Source organism: Seriola dumerili, unplaced genomic scaffold (genome assembly GCF_002260705.1).
Source record: "Seriola dumerili isolate Sdu_G_001 unplaced genomic scaffold, Sdu_1.0 BDQW01000068.1, whole genome shotgun sequence".
Lineage (NCBI taxonomy): Eukaryota > Metazoa > Chordata > Actinopteri > Carangiformes > Carangidae > Seriola > Seriola dumerili.
Window position 1 is genome coordinate 10,882,454 of NW_019174323.1, and position 16,256 is coordinate 10,898,709.

A 16,256-nucleotide genomic window follows, 5' to 3' on the forward strand; every position below is an offset into this window, starting at 1 on the left:
GTCAGGTAGCTATAGTAAGGCATCTAAAGCAAGAGGCATAACAATGCCAAACCAAGCATAGTATAGTAAGCGATAAGAAAATTCATAAAAACAGCATAGTATAGTAAGGCATACACAAAGTTCATAAGATAGGTTAAGTCATACAATTCATAAAAACAGGCCATAGTAATAGTAAGGCATAAAAAAATCCTTAGAAAAGGTCATAGTAACGTAAGGCATTAAAACAGTCATTAAAAACAGCCATAGTATAGTTAAGGCATATAAAAGGTCATTAGTATAGTAAGGCACAATAAAAAGTCAAATAAAACATCAGATAGTATAGTAAGGGCCAAAACTAAAAAAGGTCATAGTATAAGCAAGGCATAAAAAAGTATAAAGCAAGATTAAGCATAAAAAGGTCATAGTATCGGTAAGGCATTAAAAACGTCAAAACATCATAGACTGTAAGAGCATAAAAAAGTCCATAAAAAGGTGCATAAGTATAGGAAGGCAATAGAAAAGTCATAAAAACAGCATAGTATAGTAAGGCATAAAAAGTTTCAATAAAAAGTCTCATAGTATAGCAAGGTCATTAAAAGGTCATAGATATGGTAAGGCATAAAAAAAGTCCATAAAAAAGCGGTCATAGTATAGTAAAGGCATAAAAAGTCATTTAAAACAGCATAGTATGAGTAAGGCATAAAAGGCATAAAAGTATAGTAAGGCAGGCATAAAAAGTCAAAAAAACAGCATAGTATAGTAAAGCATTAAAAGTCATAAAGCATATATAGTAGACGCATAAAAAGTTCATAAAAAGAGTCCATAGTATAGTAAGCCATAAAAAGGTCATAGTATAGTAAGGCATAAAAAGTCATAAAAACAGCATAGTATAGTAAGGCATAAAAAGGTCATAGTATGGTAAGGCATAAAAAGTCAAAAAAACATCATAGTATCGTAAGGCATAAAAAGTCCTAAAAAGGTCATAGTATAGTACGGCATAAAAAGTCATAAAAACAGCATAGTATAGTAAGGCATAAAAAGTCAAAAAAACATCATAGTATAGTAAGTCATTAAAAGGTCATAGAATAGTAAGGCATAAAAAGTCATAGTATAGCAAGGCATAAAAAGTCATAAAAAGGTCATAGTATAGTAAGGCATAAAAAGGTCATAATATAGTAAGGCATAAAAAGCCATAAAAAGGTCATAGTATAGTAAGGCATAAAAAGTCATAAAAACAGCATAGTATAGTAAGGCATAAAAAGTCATAAAAAGGTCATAGTATAGCAAGGCATAAAAGGTCATAGTATAGTAAGGCATAAAAAGTCATAAAAACAGCATAGTAGAGTAAGGCATAAAAAGCCATCAAAACGTCACAGTACAGCAAGGCATGAAAATAAAAAAAAAAACAGCATAGTATAGTAAGGCATTAAAAGTCATAAAAAGGTCATAGTATAGTAAACCATAAAAAGTCCTAAAAAGGTCATAGTATAGTAAGGCATAAAAAGTCATAAAAACAGCATAGTATAGTAAGGTATAAAAACGTCATAGTATAATAAGGCATAAAAAGTCCTAAAAAGGTCATAGTATAGCAAGGCATTAAAAGTCATAAAAAGGTCATAGTATAGAAAGGCATAAAAAGTGATGAAAAGGTCATAGTATAGTATGGCACAAAAAGTCATAAAAACATCAATACATATAGTAAAGCATAAAAAGTCATAGTATAGCAAGGCATAAAAAGTCCTAAAAAGGTCATAGTATAGTAAGGCATAAAAAGTCATAAAAACGTCATAGTATAGTAAAGTATAAAAAGCCATAAAAAACATCATATTATAGTAAGGCATAAAAAGCCATAAAAAACGTCATAGTATAGCAAGGCATGAAAAGTCATAAAAAGGTCATAATATAGTCAGTTATAAAAAGTCATAAAAACAGCATTGTATAGTAAGGCATAAAAAGGTCATAGTATAGTAAGGCATAAAAAGTAAAAAAAAACATCATAGTATAGTGAGGCATAAAAAGTCACAAAAACAGCATAGTATAGCAAGGCATGAAAAGTCATAGTATAGCAAGGCAGAAAAAGTCATAAAAAGGTCATAGTATAGTAAGGCATAAAAAGTCATAAAAAGGTCATAGTATAGTAAGGCATAAAAAGTCATAAAAAGAGCGTAGTATAGCAAGGCATAAAAAGTCAAAAAAACGGCATAGTATAGTAAGGTATAAAAAGGCATAAAAAAGTCATAGTAAGGCATAAAAAGACATAAAAAGGTCATAGTATATTAAGGCATAAAAAGACATAAAAAGGTCATAGTATATTAAGGCACAAAAAGTCATAAAAAGGTAATAGTATAGTAAGGCATAAAAAGTCATAAAAAGGTCATAGTATAGTAAGGCATAAAAAGCCATAAAAACAGCATAGTATAGTAACGCATAAGAAGTCACAAAAAACGTCATAGTATAGTAAGGCATAAAAAAGTCATAGTATAGTAAGGCATAAAAAGTCACAAAAAGGTCATAGTATAGTAAGGCATAAAAAGTCATAAAAACAGCATAGTAGAGTAAGGCATAAAAAGCCATAAAAACGTCACAGTATAGCAAGGCATGAAAAGTCATAAAAAGTCATAGTATAGCAAGGCATAAAAGGTCATAGTATACTAAGGCATAAAAAATCATAGTATAGCAAGGCATAAAAGGTCATAGTATAGCAAGGTATAAATGGTCATAGTATACTAAGGCATAAAAAATCATAGTATAGCAAGGCATAAAAGGTCATAGTATAGCAAGGTATAAATGGTCATAGTATACTAAGGCATAAAAAGTCATAGTATAGCAAGGCATAAAAGGTCATAGTATAGTAAGGCATAAAAAGTCATAAAAAGGTCATTATAGTAAGTCATAAAAAGGTCATAGTATAGTAAGGCATAAAAAGTCAGAAAATGGCATAGTATAGCAAGTCATAAAAACGTCATAGTACAGAAAGACACAAAACATCATGAAAATGTCACACTTTAGTAAGGCATAAAAACGACAAAAACATATAATTAAATTTCAATTCAATTTTATTTGCATACTGTCAAATAACAATATAAATGACCTCACAGCACTTTACAGGGTAAGGTCGAGACGTTGTCGTATTAGAGAAAGAAAACCAACAGTTGACACTATAAGGAAGCACTTTGCGATGGGGGAGGAAAAAGTTCCTCAAGACAGAAAGCAACCTTGAACAGAACCGGGCTCAGGGCGGGCGGCCGTCTGCCTTGACCGGTTTTCTTGGTATAGTAAGGCACAAAAAGTCATAAAAACATCAATACATATAGTAAAGCATAAAAAGTCATAGTATAGCAAGGCATAAAAAGTCATAGTATAGCAAGGCATAAAAAGTCATAGTATAGTATGGCATAAAAAGACATAAAAAGGTCATAGTATATTAAGGTATAAAAAGTCATAAAAAGGTCAGTATAGTAAGTCATAAAAAGGTAATAGTATAGTAAGGCATAAAAAGCCATAAAAACAGCATAGTATAGTAACGCATAAAAAGTCATAAAAACAGCATAGTATAGTAAGGCATAAAAAGGTCATAGTATAGTAAGGCATAAAAAGTCATAAAAACCTCACTGTATAGTATAGACATAAAAAATATAAAAAGTCATAGTATAGTAAGGCATAAAAAGTAATACATACATCATAGTATAGTAACGTCTTAAAATGGCACAGTACAGTAAGACACAAAACATCATTAATATGTCACACTATAGTAAGGCATAAAAACGACAAAAACATACAATTAAATTTCAATTCAGTTTTATTTGCATACTGTCAAATCACAATATAAATGACCTCACAGCACTTTACAGGGTAAGGTCGAGATGTTGTTGTATTAGAGACAGAAAACCAACAGTTGACACTATAATTAAGCACTTTGCGATGGGGGAGGAAAAAGTTCCTCATGACAGAAAGAAACCTTAAACAGAACTGGCCGTCTGCCTTAACCGGTTTTCTCAGTATAGTAAGCACAAAAAGTCATAAAAACGACAGTGTAGTAAGGCATAAAAATGTCATTCACATCATAGTATAGCAAGGTATAAAAAGTAATAAAAACGACTTAGTATAGTAAGACAAAAACAGTATAGTAAGGCATAAAAAGTCAGAATATAGTAAGGTATACAAATGTCATAATACAGTAAGGCAAAAAAAGTCATGGTATTCATGCTATCATTATTTGGGAGTTTTCAACAGAAATAAAACTCATGCTTTTGATATATCCAGCATTTTATGTCTACTCCTGCTAGCAACCTGACTGCTGTTTTACAGAAGACAAAAGCCATGGTTACCTTGCTAGTTAATGCTTGCTAACAAAATAACATCAGTTAACATTTTGTTTTTGTTTTTGATGTTACCACTGTGATATTCGCACATGATGTGAACCTTCGGATAGCCCCCCACCCTTTCAGTCATTCAAATGCTAGCATACCCAAATTGGTTGTCTTGGAGTCGTACCCTCTTGGAGGGCACATTGAAATGACTTAATATGACTTCACTCCAAACATAGTGCGAGTTCACTCAAATATCTGTAGGGACATGTCCCTACCGTCTATATGCAAACCTACGCCCTTGATCAGTTGTCTTCTTTTATTTTGCCTGACTGCAGCAAAGTGCCATAAGAAAATAATCCGCCTCATATATGTCGAACTTTCTCATCACTACTGATACACTGAAAGGGAAGTGAGGAGATTACGTTGTGTAACCACATGAACTGTTAACAGAGATCAAATCCTTGAGATTAGTGCCACGAGATTGCATATTTTGAGATTACCAACAAGGGTCGCTCCTGGCTGTTGCCATGGAGATGTTATCAACTTTTTGCCAACAGAAAATTGTTTGTTTTTTGTTCACATCTGAGCATTATCCTCAAAAAAAATACTCTTAGTGGTACTACACATACTGGGATTTTCCTTCGCTTTGTTTTCAATGGATTTGTTTTGTGGGTTGTGTTGTGTTTGTGTTTCCAGGTCTGGTGCATGTAGGGGATGAGCTTCGAGAGGTCAACGGAAACCTGATAACCCACAAAAGGCCAGATGAAATAAGTCAGATTTTGGTAAAGGGGAAAAAAAAAGCTTTTCCATGTAGCATCATGCTAGTTCTGATACTGATGATTACTGTGGATACAGTGGATGACAGTGCTACTCTTATGTTTTTGATCAGTCCCAGTCTCAAGGCTCCATCACACTCAAAATAATTCCAGCTGTCGTAGAGGAAGACAAACTGAAGGAAAGCAGGGTGAGGACTTCCTGTCTAAATATACAGCCACTTTGCTTCAGAACACCCCCCCCTAAAATTGGGAAAATATATCTATTTTATTTTTTGATTGATGTTTTTAATAAGAGAATTTTGTTGTGTTTTTTTTTATCAATGACAATGCACTCATTAATTATCTCTTGATGAATTTATTAAAGGATTCAATATCTTTGGGAGATTTGCTTTCTTGTTGAGGATAAGATTTGAAGATTTATACCATTCTCATATGCATTCATTAAATATAAGGCTATAGGCAGCAGTTGGTTAAAGACTGGCATAAAGACTGAAAACGGGGAAACAGCTAGCAAGACTCTGTCCAAAGGTAACAAAATCCACCTACTACTTATTTAATGGACAGTCATGAGAGTGGTATCGATCTACCCATTGAACTCCAAGCAAGAATGTGAATAAACGTATTTCCCAAAATGCGGAACTACTTCTTGAAAATTACCACTACTGACAGAATATCCCTGCATCCCTCAGGTCTACCTTCGGGCTTTGTTTGACTATACCCCCTTTGATGACAAGGCCACACCGTGCCAAGAGGCAGGACTTCCTTTTAAGAGGGGAGACATTCTCCAGGTGGTGAGCCAGGAGGACACCACTTGGTGGCAGGCCAAGAAGGTGGGCGACTGTAACCTGCGCGCCGCCCTCATCCCCTCCACACAATTCCAGGAGAGGTAGTCGGCATCAGATCAGCTGTGACATAAATAACTGATTACCTTTTTATTAGATCAATAATAAATCTTTTTTTTCCTCAGGCGCCTAAGATACAGGATGAAAATGGGTTCCTTTCCTGCTCCTGTGTCTCCGAAAACTCCTACATGTAAGCCTTATTTTACCTCTGCAATCACGGCCATTTTCCCTAACCTTACACCCACAAATGTACAATAAGCTTAGATCTATACAGTTTGTATTGCAGGTCAAATCTAATCCAACCAATGAGATACAGAAAGAGATCATGTAAAGGGAACAGGGGATCTGAGGTTAAGCTCAAAAACGTAATCCATTGTATCATTCTCTAATCCAATTTTAAACAGTTAAGTGAAACAAAGAGGTTTGGGTGAGCTCTTTTCTTGCATCCATCTGCATAAAAGCTAAACTCTCACTAAGCTTCAAAAAGGAGATCAAGAAAAGCAGATAAGTGGGTAATGTATTTCCAAGCACAGATGCAATTTAGATGCGACATTTGGAAGACAATGACAGTGAATTTGAGAAAGTGAACCTCATAGTCATGTGTATTAGGAGGCGCAGAACAGTGGTGTGTGGTATTCTGTTAACACCCTACAGTGATACTGTGTGTTATTCCTTGCATTGCTGTCCTCAGATGATCGTGCTGAGAGAGGTATGTAGACAAACCCTCATGTTAGAGCACATCTCTCATCCCTGGACTTGACTACATGTGTTCATGGTCGAATTCCTCCATGGTATTCTTATCAGCAAGTCCACCTGAGACTCACAGAAACATAGATTCTTGTGAACCCATCCCAGCATCCCCTCCCTCACACACAATTTGCCCTTGTTTTTAGCCTTTACAGTTGTCTTTGCACCAACAAAACCCTCCCATCTGTATGTCATAGTTACTGCACTTAACCTGCTGTGTTCTGCACATTAAAGTACCCTCGACATCAACCTCTGCTCCCTCCTCTTGCCCTGTCTTCTCTTCCTGCTTGCCATCTTACAGAAGACTGTGACAGTGATGGTGCTCTGAATGGAAAGGACATAGGTGAGGAGGCACAATCAATGAGTTTACCCTAATCACTGCAACATCACATTTCTGCTGTATCTGTGTGCTAATCCATCCCTTCTTTTAGAAACTGCAAGCTTCGTTGAGGTGTTGTGGTGGATTGCTTTGTGCTGCTTTGGTTGTGATTTGAGGGTCAGGGTAGATGAATGCTGGTATTATTCTTTGAACTTAACAGCAGATATAACACCTCACCACGGCACTCTATCTTCTTTTTAAAAACCATGCAACATAGCGAGAAAGTTTTTTTTTTTTTTCACCCACACCTGACCTGATCCACTGTTGTCCTCAAAGCCCAGTTAGTTAGTAATCTTACCAGTTTGTTCATCATCAGATTTCCTGGCTGCTCTTACCTTAATGTGACTGTGCTTCTATGGAGTTGTTGTGCCTTAAAGCTTTACCACAGCCATTTTGATCTGGACCTCATCTTCACATCATTTGTCAATCATACAGATCCATTCTGACCAAAATGTCACACACAGCTTCACTTCAGATCTGCCAGTGTCTGTCAGAATATTGATCTCCCAATCCAATATGAGACTGTACATTTGACATAGCATGTAAACTTTCCATTTTAAGTGGCTGTGTCACAGCTTTGTTAGTTCATCTTTTCTTTATACTCAGCGCAAAATGACATAAGCATGGTATAGTCAGACTGATACTATATTTTTATCAAATGTCATAAAAAAATTGAACAAGATATGTACAGTTTAAAATAAACTTGTAATTTGGATCCTATCGAGCACAATAGGTGAGTAGTGAGTATAGTGAAGTTACTGTGATGATTTTGGTTTGATTAGTGTGATTGGACAATAATGCGAAAACTGTAGAGGTTTAAAATGGCTTTTTGTGTCAGGAACTGATAAGTGGCAGCCTGTTTATTGTGGGTACATTTTCATGGCCCTCACTTTGTGTAAAAGCCCAGCACTTAATCTGTGTGCGTGCTTATTACACTGGCAGGCTTTTTGTGCAGTACGCTATAGCCACGGAGCTTCTCCCAGTGTCTTTGTGGCACCTCATGGCAGCTCATTTATCTCATTGTGCTTCGCAAACAGCCTCTCTTCCTCACACCACATGCTAAAGGTGCTTTGTTCGTGTTTGGTGGTGAGGTAGCCGTAGCATGCATGGCTTCAAAGCTTCTATTCTACACAGTAAGCTGGTTGAATAAATGGTCTAATATGAGCTATAGTTTCTCCCAAGAGTAAGGCAGCCCCTGCCTTCTGTGGCCATGCTTTCTCATGGGATTTTTACTCAGGTACTCTTACTGATTTCTTCTGGTGGTGTTCAGTGTGTCTGTGTTTTGTGATATAATGTACACACAGGATTTGAAGTTTTAATCAGGGAGAGTGAGATACACTGATTTCACTGTACTGGATTTTTTTAGTTCACTCTTCCATTAACTTTTTTCTCAATGTCAAGTTTTCTTAGTGGCAGTGTGATCTTGCAATAGACTTTCAGAGGGCTTTAGTGTTCGTACATCTTACATTTGTACTTGCATGTCTTGGACCACAGCCAGCCTGCGCAGAAGTTTCCGCCTCAAGAAAGATCGCCAGGCTGCACCAGGAGAAGCTCACACTCCAGATGCTAATCACACAGACTTTCTGATTTATGAAGAAGTAACACAATACCTGCCCCGCCCTAGTGAGAGGCCTCGCCTTATAGTACTGATAGGTAGGTCAGCTGTTGGGTTTGATGACATTGAAGAAACTGCACTTGTATTTTTGGAAGGACAATTTGCTATTAAAGTTACACTAAGCATTGGCAGTAAAGTAAAAATATTGTTTTATGTTTTGCATGCAGGTATATTCCCAGCACATGATCATCTTGTATAACTGTCTATTATTTGTACGGTCACAGGTTCCCTGGGAGCTCGGATCACTGAGCTCAAACAGAAGGTGATAGCTGAGAATCCTCGACACTACGGTTTGGCTGTGCCTCGTGAGTTTATTGTTTTTTATTTTCTCTTTAGCTTTTTTATCCCCCCACCTGCTCTGCAGTCAGTTTGGAGATGCAGGAATTTCTTTCTGTGTCAGTGGTTAAAGATGCTGTGGCTTTCACCTGAGGACCTAGTTTCTGTAATGCTGGTGATCAAGGATACAAGTAACATAAATCTACTGCTGTCCCCTCTCCCCAGGAGCTTATTTCACAAAAAGCTACACCAAAAGAAATGAGCTATGGTGTGGAAACATTTTCACCAGTCTTGTCCTCTCTTGCATATACAGCTGTAATACGCTCTTTTGGAGTGGACAGTACTGACGTTAGTTTTGCACAGCCTCTAATTTACTTTACTATCTTACAAAACCTTCATGATGAGTTAATGCAGGTTGTATCATGAATTCCAGTTTGTGATTAGTTAATGAATCATCAATTAATGACTTTCATTTCAGTTACTTAAAACAATAATTTATACGCCACCTAGATCATTCTGATTTAAAAACAGCTTGATATTTCAATGAGGACAGGTTCTGTTCTGTTCTGTTTTCAGAGAGAATGCAAACGTTCAGTAATTTTCTTTTTTTTTCTCCTCACCCTGTCCTTGTGCTGGCTGTGTTTAAACATGTGGCCTGAAGACACCACTCGAGCCAGGAAGTGTCACGAGAGAGAAGGAGTGGAGTACCACTTCATCACTAAAGCAGCTTTCGAGGCAGACATCCAGAATGGCAAGTAAGTATTCAACACTGAAAAGACTATCTTGTAAACCAAGCAATTAAATAAAACAAATGGTTTGCTGTATATTAAAGATTTCAGCCTGTCAACAAGAAAGTGATTAATTTAAGCTATCCAGATTTTTTAATTACTTGTTACTAAACTGTTCAGCCAGTGCATATTATTTAGCATTTCTTTTTCTGAATAGTTCACCATGGCACTGTTTTCTTTTTTTTTTTGCAGGTTTATTGAATATGGGGAGTATAAAGATAATCTGTACGGCACCGGTTTGGAGTCCATCAATAGAGTTTTGGATCAAAACAAAGTCTGTCTAGTGGATGTGCAACCAGAGGTCAGTACTTAAATTGCAGCCCCTGTATTTTGAATTCACTTGGCAGGACTTGGAGCATAGACACAAGGTTATATATAAGAAATTTGATGTAGAGGATTTTGTTTTCTTTACATTTAAATTAATTCAAGTGACCCCCCCCCCCCTTATTTCTTGGATCCATCTGCCGGCATAAAACCTCAGATCAGGATGAACAGATTGTCAGCCTCACTTATCTTATCACACTAAGATTATTGCAGCTCATTTTATCTGTCTTAATTAAAAGTCTCTGACAGTTCATACATAATGCAGCTGAAAGGATTTTAATTAGTGAAGAACAGAAGCTCTGTTCCCACGTTTTAGCATCACTGCTCTGACAGTTAAATTAGAGATGTTAAGATTCTGCTCGTCATGTCTAAAGTCTGGGTTCAGCTTACATCGCAGAGCTGTTAGTTCACTGAGCTGAAGGGTGCTTTCACCCTCAGGCTCTTGTCAGCTTCAAGTTCTACAGGCCACATCTGGTTCTTGTGTAAGGTTAAGGATAGTTAATGTTTAAAGAGTCGTTTTGTTTTTTTTTTTCAGATTTTGCAAAGTATAATCATTGATAACTTAGTTGCATTACATGTCTGTTACACTAAGACAGGAGAAAACATTTAACATCTACTGTACAGTCTAGAAATGGTGAGCCCTTTGTCTTCTAAGTACCATACATGCTATTCCCCCCACATTCAGGCACTGAAGACTCTACGTACCGCTGACTTCAAGCCTTTCATCATCTTTGCACGGCCTCGCATCTATGTTACTCAAAAGAAACAGCTTGGCTCCTCTTCCTCTCTCAGCTTAGGGATCACGGTGAGTTCCATGGAAATACCTTGAAGAACATAAATTGTTTACTTGAAGCCTTTCCTGAAGAAATTGAACTTGTTACTTTGAAGTTTTCCCCACCTGTGTGCATGCTCTGAATCTACATCTCTCGCTCTTTTTCGAAATAGGAGGAGGACCTACAGGAAATGAAGCAGTCGGCAGAGCGGATGGAAGAGTGCTATGGCCACTGGGTGGACTATGTCTTGGTGAAGGAGGATCCAGTCAGTGCCTTAGCAGAGCTCCAGGTCGTACTGGAGAGGGTGCAGATGGAACCCCAGTGGGTGCCTGTGTCCTGGGTGAGGAGCTAGTCCGCTTAACTGAGTCCGACTGCTTCATATCGGAAAGTGGACCCGCTAAGCGAGGACAGACAAAACTGCTGGGAGCCTCTGAATGTTGGGAGTGATCCAGTGTTTACTGCCATATAACCATTCCACAGATACAGGTTTGTGAGTTGAGTCACTATCATAAAAGAACATCTGCGAGGACTGAAAGCTGCTTTTTTCATCAGTCTGAACATGAAGCAAGCGTTTCTGATTAGATGGATCACTGTAACTTAAGTCATACAGGCACAGGCTGGTGTACATAAATAGTGCAGTGGCAGTATAACAGCTCTGACGGGCATGAAGTACATGCATGCAGGATAATGTTCCTAAAGAAAGCATCTGCACTTGTGTGATCAATACTGAAAGACATCCACTACATTACTGAAGTGCCATATTGAACATGTTAAACTAATAAATATAATTGTAAAGTGAAAATATAACTCTGCAGATGTCTAATTTTTCACTGCTGGAACCTATGCTTGTGTTACAGTTACCCAATTTGGCTTTGATAAGAGTCTGAATTCGATTTAGAAAAGCGTGTTTAGCTGAAAAATAAAATTCATGAGCCATCCAGTTTTATTTCGGGAAACCATTTACTTTAGAATGACTTATGTAACAATTACAAACCAACCCATAAACAAAAGAAGAAAAATATACATATGTGGTTAAATCGTGTGCAAGAATACACGAGGCCTTTTACTTCCACAGCTTCTTGATGGACATGTTCTTCTCGCTGTCTTTCTGCATCACCTGGTGACGAGTACGAAGAGAAACGGTCTCAATAGGCAGGTAGATAAAGGTACAAACATTTACTGAGTGAGCATAAGAAGAAAACTTAACACTAAAAATATAAGGTGTGGGATTCATTCTGTTCAGGAGAGGAGGTAATTCTACTAACCTTTGCCACAGCCATCTCAAAGTCCTCCTGGGTGACGTGAACTCTCCTCTCTCTCAGAGCATACATACCTGCCTCTGTGCAAACACCCTAAAAATACACACATAATAAGGAAATTCAATTATGAACCACCTCATTTAAGACCAGCGGCCTGCTGCCATTCAGTGTGCCAATTCTCACCTTAACCTCAGCACCAGAGGCTCCAGGCATCAGCTCTGCAATCTTCCTCAGGTTAATGCCACGTGTCAGGTTCATCTTCCTGGAGTGGATCTTCAGGATGTCCAGACGAGCCTTATGATGCACAATTAAAACATACTCAAACACAAAACCTCCCACATCATGTGTAAGTATGTGAACATACTGTGCCAAGTATCTACCTCTTCATTTGGAGGGGGAAACTCAATCTTCCTGTCAATCCTGCCTGGTCTGAGCAGAGCTGAGTCAAGGATATCGATACGGTTAGTGGCCATGATGACCTGCAGGGACAGAAGCATTTTAGTCAGATTCATTAGAGCACTTGGGTAATTAAGGTGTATTCATAAACAGCAGAACAGAAGGTTTAAGGGCATCAGTAGTGAAATTAATTACTACTATTAATTACTACTTCAACTCCCCAGCATTTATCATTTTTAAGCTGCTACCTACATACATACATATGTAACATTTATTATGTTTAACCCCTATTTTTCATCTATAAAGTAAAGAAACATACTGTAGTGGGGCTGCTGTAGGCACACTATAAAACAATATTTAAGTATGGATAACAAGGATTTAAGTAACAATAAAATGAAATACATAGTAGGGTACTGGTACAATAATGATCAAATATGTGAAAAGTTCCATCAACATTGAACAACAAAAAATAAATGGAATTATGTCAACGTGTATGTGTGAGATACCTTGATGTTCTTAGTTGCCTCGAAACCGTCCAGCTGATTGAGCAGCTCCAGCATTGTCCTCTGCACCTCGCTGTCACCACCTGAGCCGCCCTCCAGACGAGACGAGCCGATGGAATCGATCTCATCCATGAAGATGATGGAGGGAGCGTGCTCTCTAGCCATGACGAACAGCTCACGCACCATACGGGCACCTGGTGCAAGGGGGGGGGGCAATTAAGGTTACACAACCAGATGCTTTTGATAAAGTCTAACCAAGAATGGAAGTGAAATTGATTACAGTATTAAGGAGGAGCTCACCCTCTCCGATGAACTTCTGGACCAGCTCAGAGCCGGAAACCCTTATGAAGGTACAGTCAGTGTGGTGGGCCACAGCTCTGGCCAGCAGGGTCTTCCCTGTACCAGGGGGACCGTACAACAGCACACCCTGCAACCACATAAAGCCACACAGAAATCAGAACCATCTATACACTGACAGATGGATACACCATATGACTACAATTGCAACAATTAATCATTTCAGTCACTATTCAAGCAACAACGACAAAACTTCTCTGGACCGAGTTTTTTGTTGAGCTGCTGTTTTTCATCTGTGTTACATCACTCAGGCCCTGCATATATCAATGTTGTCAAATAAGATCTGTTTTTCTTCATGCAATTAAATTTTTTTTGCCTCGGACATTATCTGAACTGGTTTAATAAACCTAATCTGCAAGAAAAAGATTCTAAACCCGTAGAGAAGCCACAGGCTTTAATCTCAAAATGTTAATAAATAAAAATCACCAAAAATAAATATAAAAGGTCTTACACAAAGCAACATAAGCTCCTTCATGTGAAAATGCCATGGTGATGATGCAACTATATATGGGCCAATGTTTCCTTTCTATACATTTAAAAGTCGCAATTGCACAATTCTGCAGAGGGCTGTTAATTTGAAACAACAGATACAGGAAGTCTCATGGAGACACATTGCAACACCTGGACAAACCTATTCTCTGATCTTATAAAAAAGGCAAGAAAAGAGTAGACATTTTTCAGTACAATGTATAAAAAAAAAAAAGAAAAGAAAAAGTGTGCTCTTATGCTATCAGCTGTCTTGTCAATCACCCACCTTGGGCTGTGCAATGCCTAAAGCCTCGAACAGCTCTGGGTGCTTAACAGGCAGCTCAATAACTTCTTTGATCTCCTTGATCTGCTTATCCAGGCCACCAATCATTTCATAAGTGGAGTCCGGCACCTTCTCGACCATCATGAGAGACACCAGGGGGTCCACCTTGTTGGGCAGGATCTTGTGCAGGGTGTAGCTGTCGTTGCGCAGTGCCACACGGCAATTTGGAGTCACCTGGTGCAGAAGTGACAAAGGGATGATAAAATGTTTTAGGTTTCATGTTTCCTAACAACAAATCCTCCTTTATCTTAGTGACTGACTGTACAGGGTAGCAATATGGCGTATATGGGTTAGTTGGTATTCAGTCTTGAACTATGGTGGTTACAACTTGTTTGTTTTCTTAAGTGTTGCACTTCTGACATTTTAGTTTTTAAGTTCTTGTATTGACAACAATAGGAAAACGGGTTAAGTACTGTGACAAACCTATAATACTTACATCATTGATGTCAATATTCTTGTCCACATCCACAACAAATTTTCCTTCTGGATGCACCTGAAATTGGTGAGGAGACGTTTATATCTAAACTGTCAAATGGCACTCAAAATACAGTGCACTACAAAGAACTTTGGAAAACAAGTGTAGAGCATACCTTGACAAGCACTTTCTTTTTGTCCATGACCCTAACCACTTCACCTACATAGGACCCCTGCTCCTGCAGTAACTGCAGCTCCTCACGAAGGAGACGCACTAAGAAAAGAGAAAAGCTATTTCATTTCCAAACATAAGCACAATTTTGGTACAGCTTCATTTGACAGCGTGGAATTATATTTTGAAATACAATGATGTTACAGAAATGAACCATAGTGTACCTTTGGCATTGAGCTCATTCCTCTGTGCCTGCAGACGTCTGAGATTCTGGCTCTTTTCATTCACTGTCAACTGTTGAGAAAACAGTGCTTCAGGATTGACAGGCAAACAAAAGTTGTGAAATCCAAGTCATATTACCAGTTGAAATTTACCAGATATTATTTTCTCACCTGTAACTCTTCTATCTTAGACAAGTAGTACTGCCGGAGACCTGAGCCACCTTTACTCTCCCCCATCTCCATCTGTCAAAAGAAAAATCATCAAACTTTAAAACACTGGCATCAACAGCTCTTAATGACAGATTTCTTCAAGTGAGAGCTCTGCCATTATGACAGAGAAGGCCTGCAGCTACTGACTGCTTTCATTTGGTCTATAAAATTCTGAAACACTGCCATCATTAGTTCCCAGAATTCTAGTAACACTTTCAGAATTCAGATTGTCCAACAGCAGTACATATCCAATTTCCAATAATATAAAACAATAAATGCCCAACTGTAAGAACTTAAGACTGTGAATATGATGTTTTATCTTGATAAATGACAATTTAAACAATTTAACAGAACTGATGTTGATTTATTTCCAATTGGTCGACTAATTGAGTTTACCTTATTAATTAAAACACTAACATTAGGTCTATTCAAGTAACAGTAACCACACAAATGTAATGAACATCTGTGGACACCGATTATCAACTCATCAAGCCTGGTTAGTAATGCTGGACTGTTGACACATTTAAGATATTTAAAGGCAGCAAAGTACCTTTATTCAGAAACAGTTTTCGCAACAACAAAACAAACGTTAACGTTACTTGCCTCTCCGTAATTACCCAATTAGTTTATCCATTAACCAACATAAGCTAGCGTTAGCTAGCCTAGCCTAACTCGCACTGACAAAGACAAAATAACGCTTGGTCAGAATTATAACTTGTATTTCGCACCTCTTGTGTATTATAAACACAAAAAAACGGGAATACTGTGCCGATTCACCACTACCAGTCAGTAAAAGAAGCTAACTCAAGCTAACTACGCATACAATTGACAGTGAGGCTCGGCTAGGTCTGTAGCCGGGTTAGCTACAATGAGACAGCAAACCGGCTGCATACTACTCATTCAATGTTATAAACTAACTGACATTTCACTATTTACAGCACGATCGCATAACCATTCCGTCTCACAGCTGCTTTAAAGAAACTATTCGACTCAACGCATAATTGTAGCATTTCCTTGATAATACACGAATTAATTCAACAAAACAGCGGAGAGAAAAAACACCTACATGATCGATCCCGTCCACCTCCATCTTGAAAATTCTAC

At 37.8% G+C, this 16,256-nt stretch overlaps 2 protein-coding genes across 3 annotated transcripts in view; one reads left to right on the forward strand and one right to left on the reverse strand.

Annotated features, from left to right (window-relative positions):
- The window catches only part of LOC111219736 (MAGUK p55 subfamily member 3-like), a 31,205-nt gene extending 19,541 nt beyond the window's left edge, over positions 1-11,664 (forward strand). For both annotated transcript variants that reach the window (XM_022742495.1, XM_022742496.1), the window contains exons 8-19: positions 4,986-5,071; positions 5,179-5,253; positions 5,755-5,951; positions 6,033-6,097; positions 6,599-6,616; positions 6,956-6,997; positions 8,528-8,686; positions 8,873-8,953; positions 9,586-9,679; positions 9,905-10,013; positions 10,722-10,841; positions 10,982-11,664. In XM_022742495.1, the coding sequence (XP_022598216.1) occupies positions 4,986-5,071; positions 5,179-5,253; positions 5,755-5,951; positions 6,033-6,097; positions 6,599-6,616; positions 6,956-6,997; positions 8,528-8,686; positions 8,873-8,953; positions 9,586-9,679; positions 9,905-10,013; positions 10,722-10,841; positions 10,982-11,161 (1,226 nt within the window). In that variant the 3' untranslated portion in view covers positions 11,162-11,664. The remainder of the gene's footprint in view (positions 1-4,985; positions 5,072-5,178; positions 5,254-5,754; positions 5,952-6,032; positions 6,098-6,598; positions 6,617-6,955; positions 6,998-8,527; positions 8,687-8,872; positions 8,954-9,585; positions 9,680-9,904; positions 10,014-10,721; positions 10,842-10,981) is intronic.
- An 86-nt stretch (positions 11,665-11,750) lies between these two features.
- On the reverse strand, positions 11,751-16,256 carry psmc5 (proteasome 26S subunit, ATPase 5). The gene is made up of 12 exons (XM_022742497.1): positions 16,219-16,256; positions 15,114-15,185; positions 14,946-15,015; positions 14,726-14,823; positions 14,572-14,628; positions 14,079-14,309; positions 13,268-13,394; positions 12,971-13,161; positions 12,449-12,547; positions 12,252-12,362; positions 12,075-12,161; positions 11,751-11,926 (listed from the first exon to the last, which is right to left on the reverse strand). The coding sequence occupies exons 1-12, from the start codon at positions 16,240-16,242 to the stop codon at positions 11,873-11,875; spliced, it is 1,221 nt and encodes a 406-aa protein (XP_022598218.1). The 5' UTR covers positions 16,243-16,256; the 3' UTR covers positions 11,751-11,872.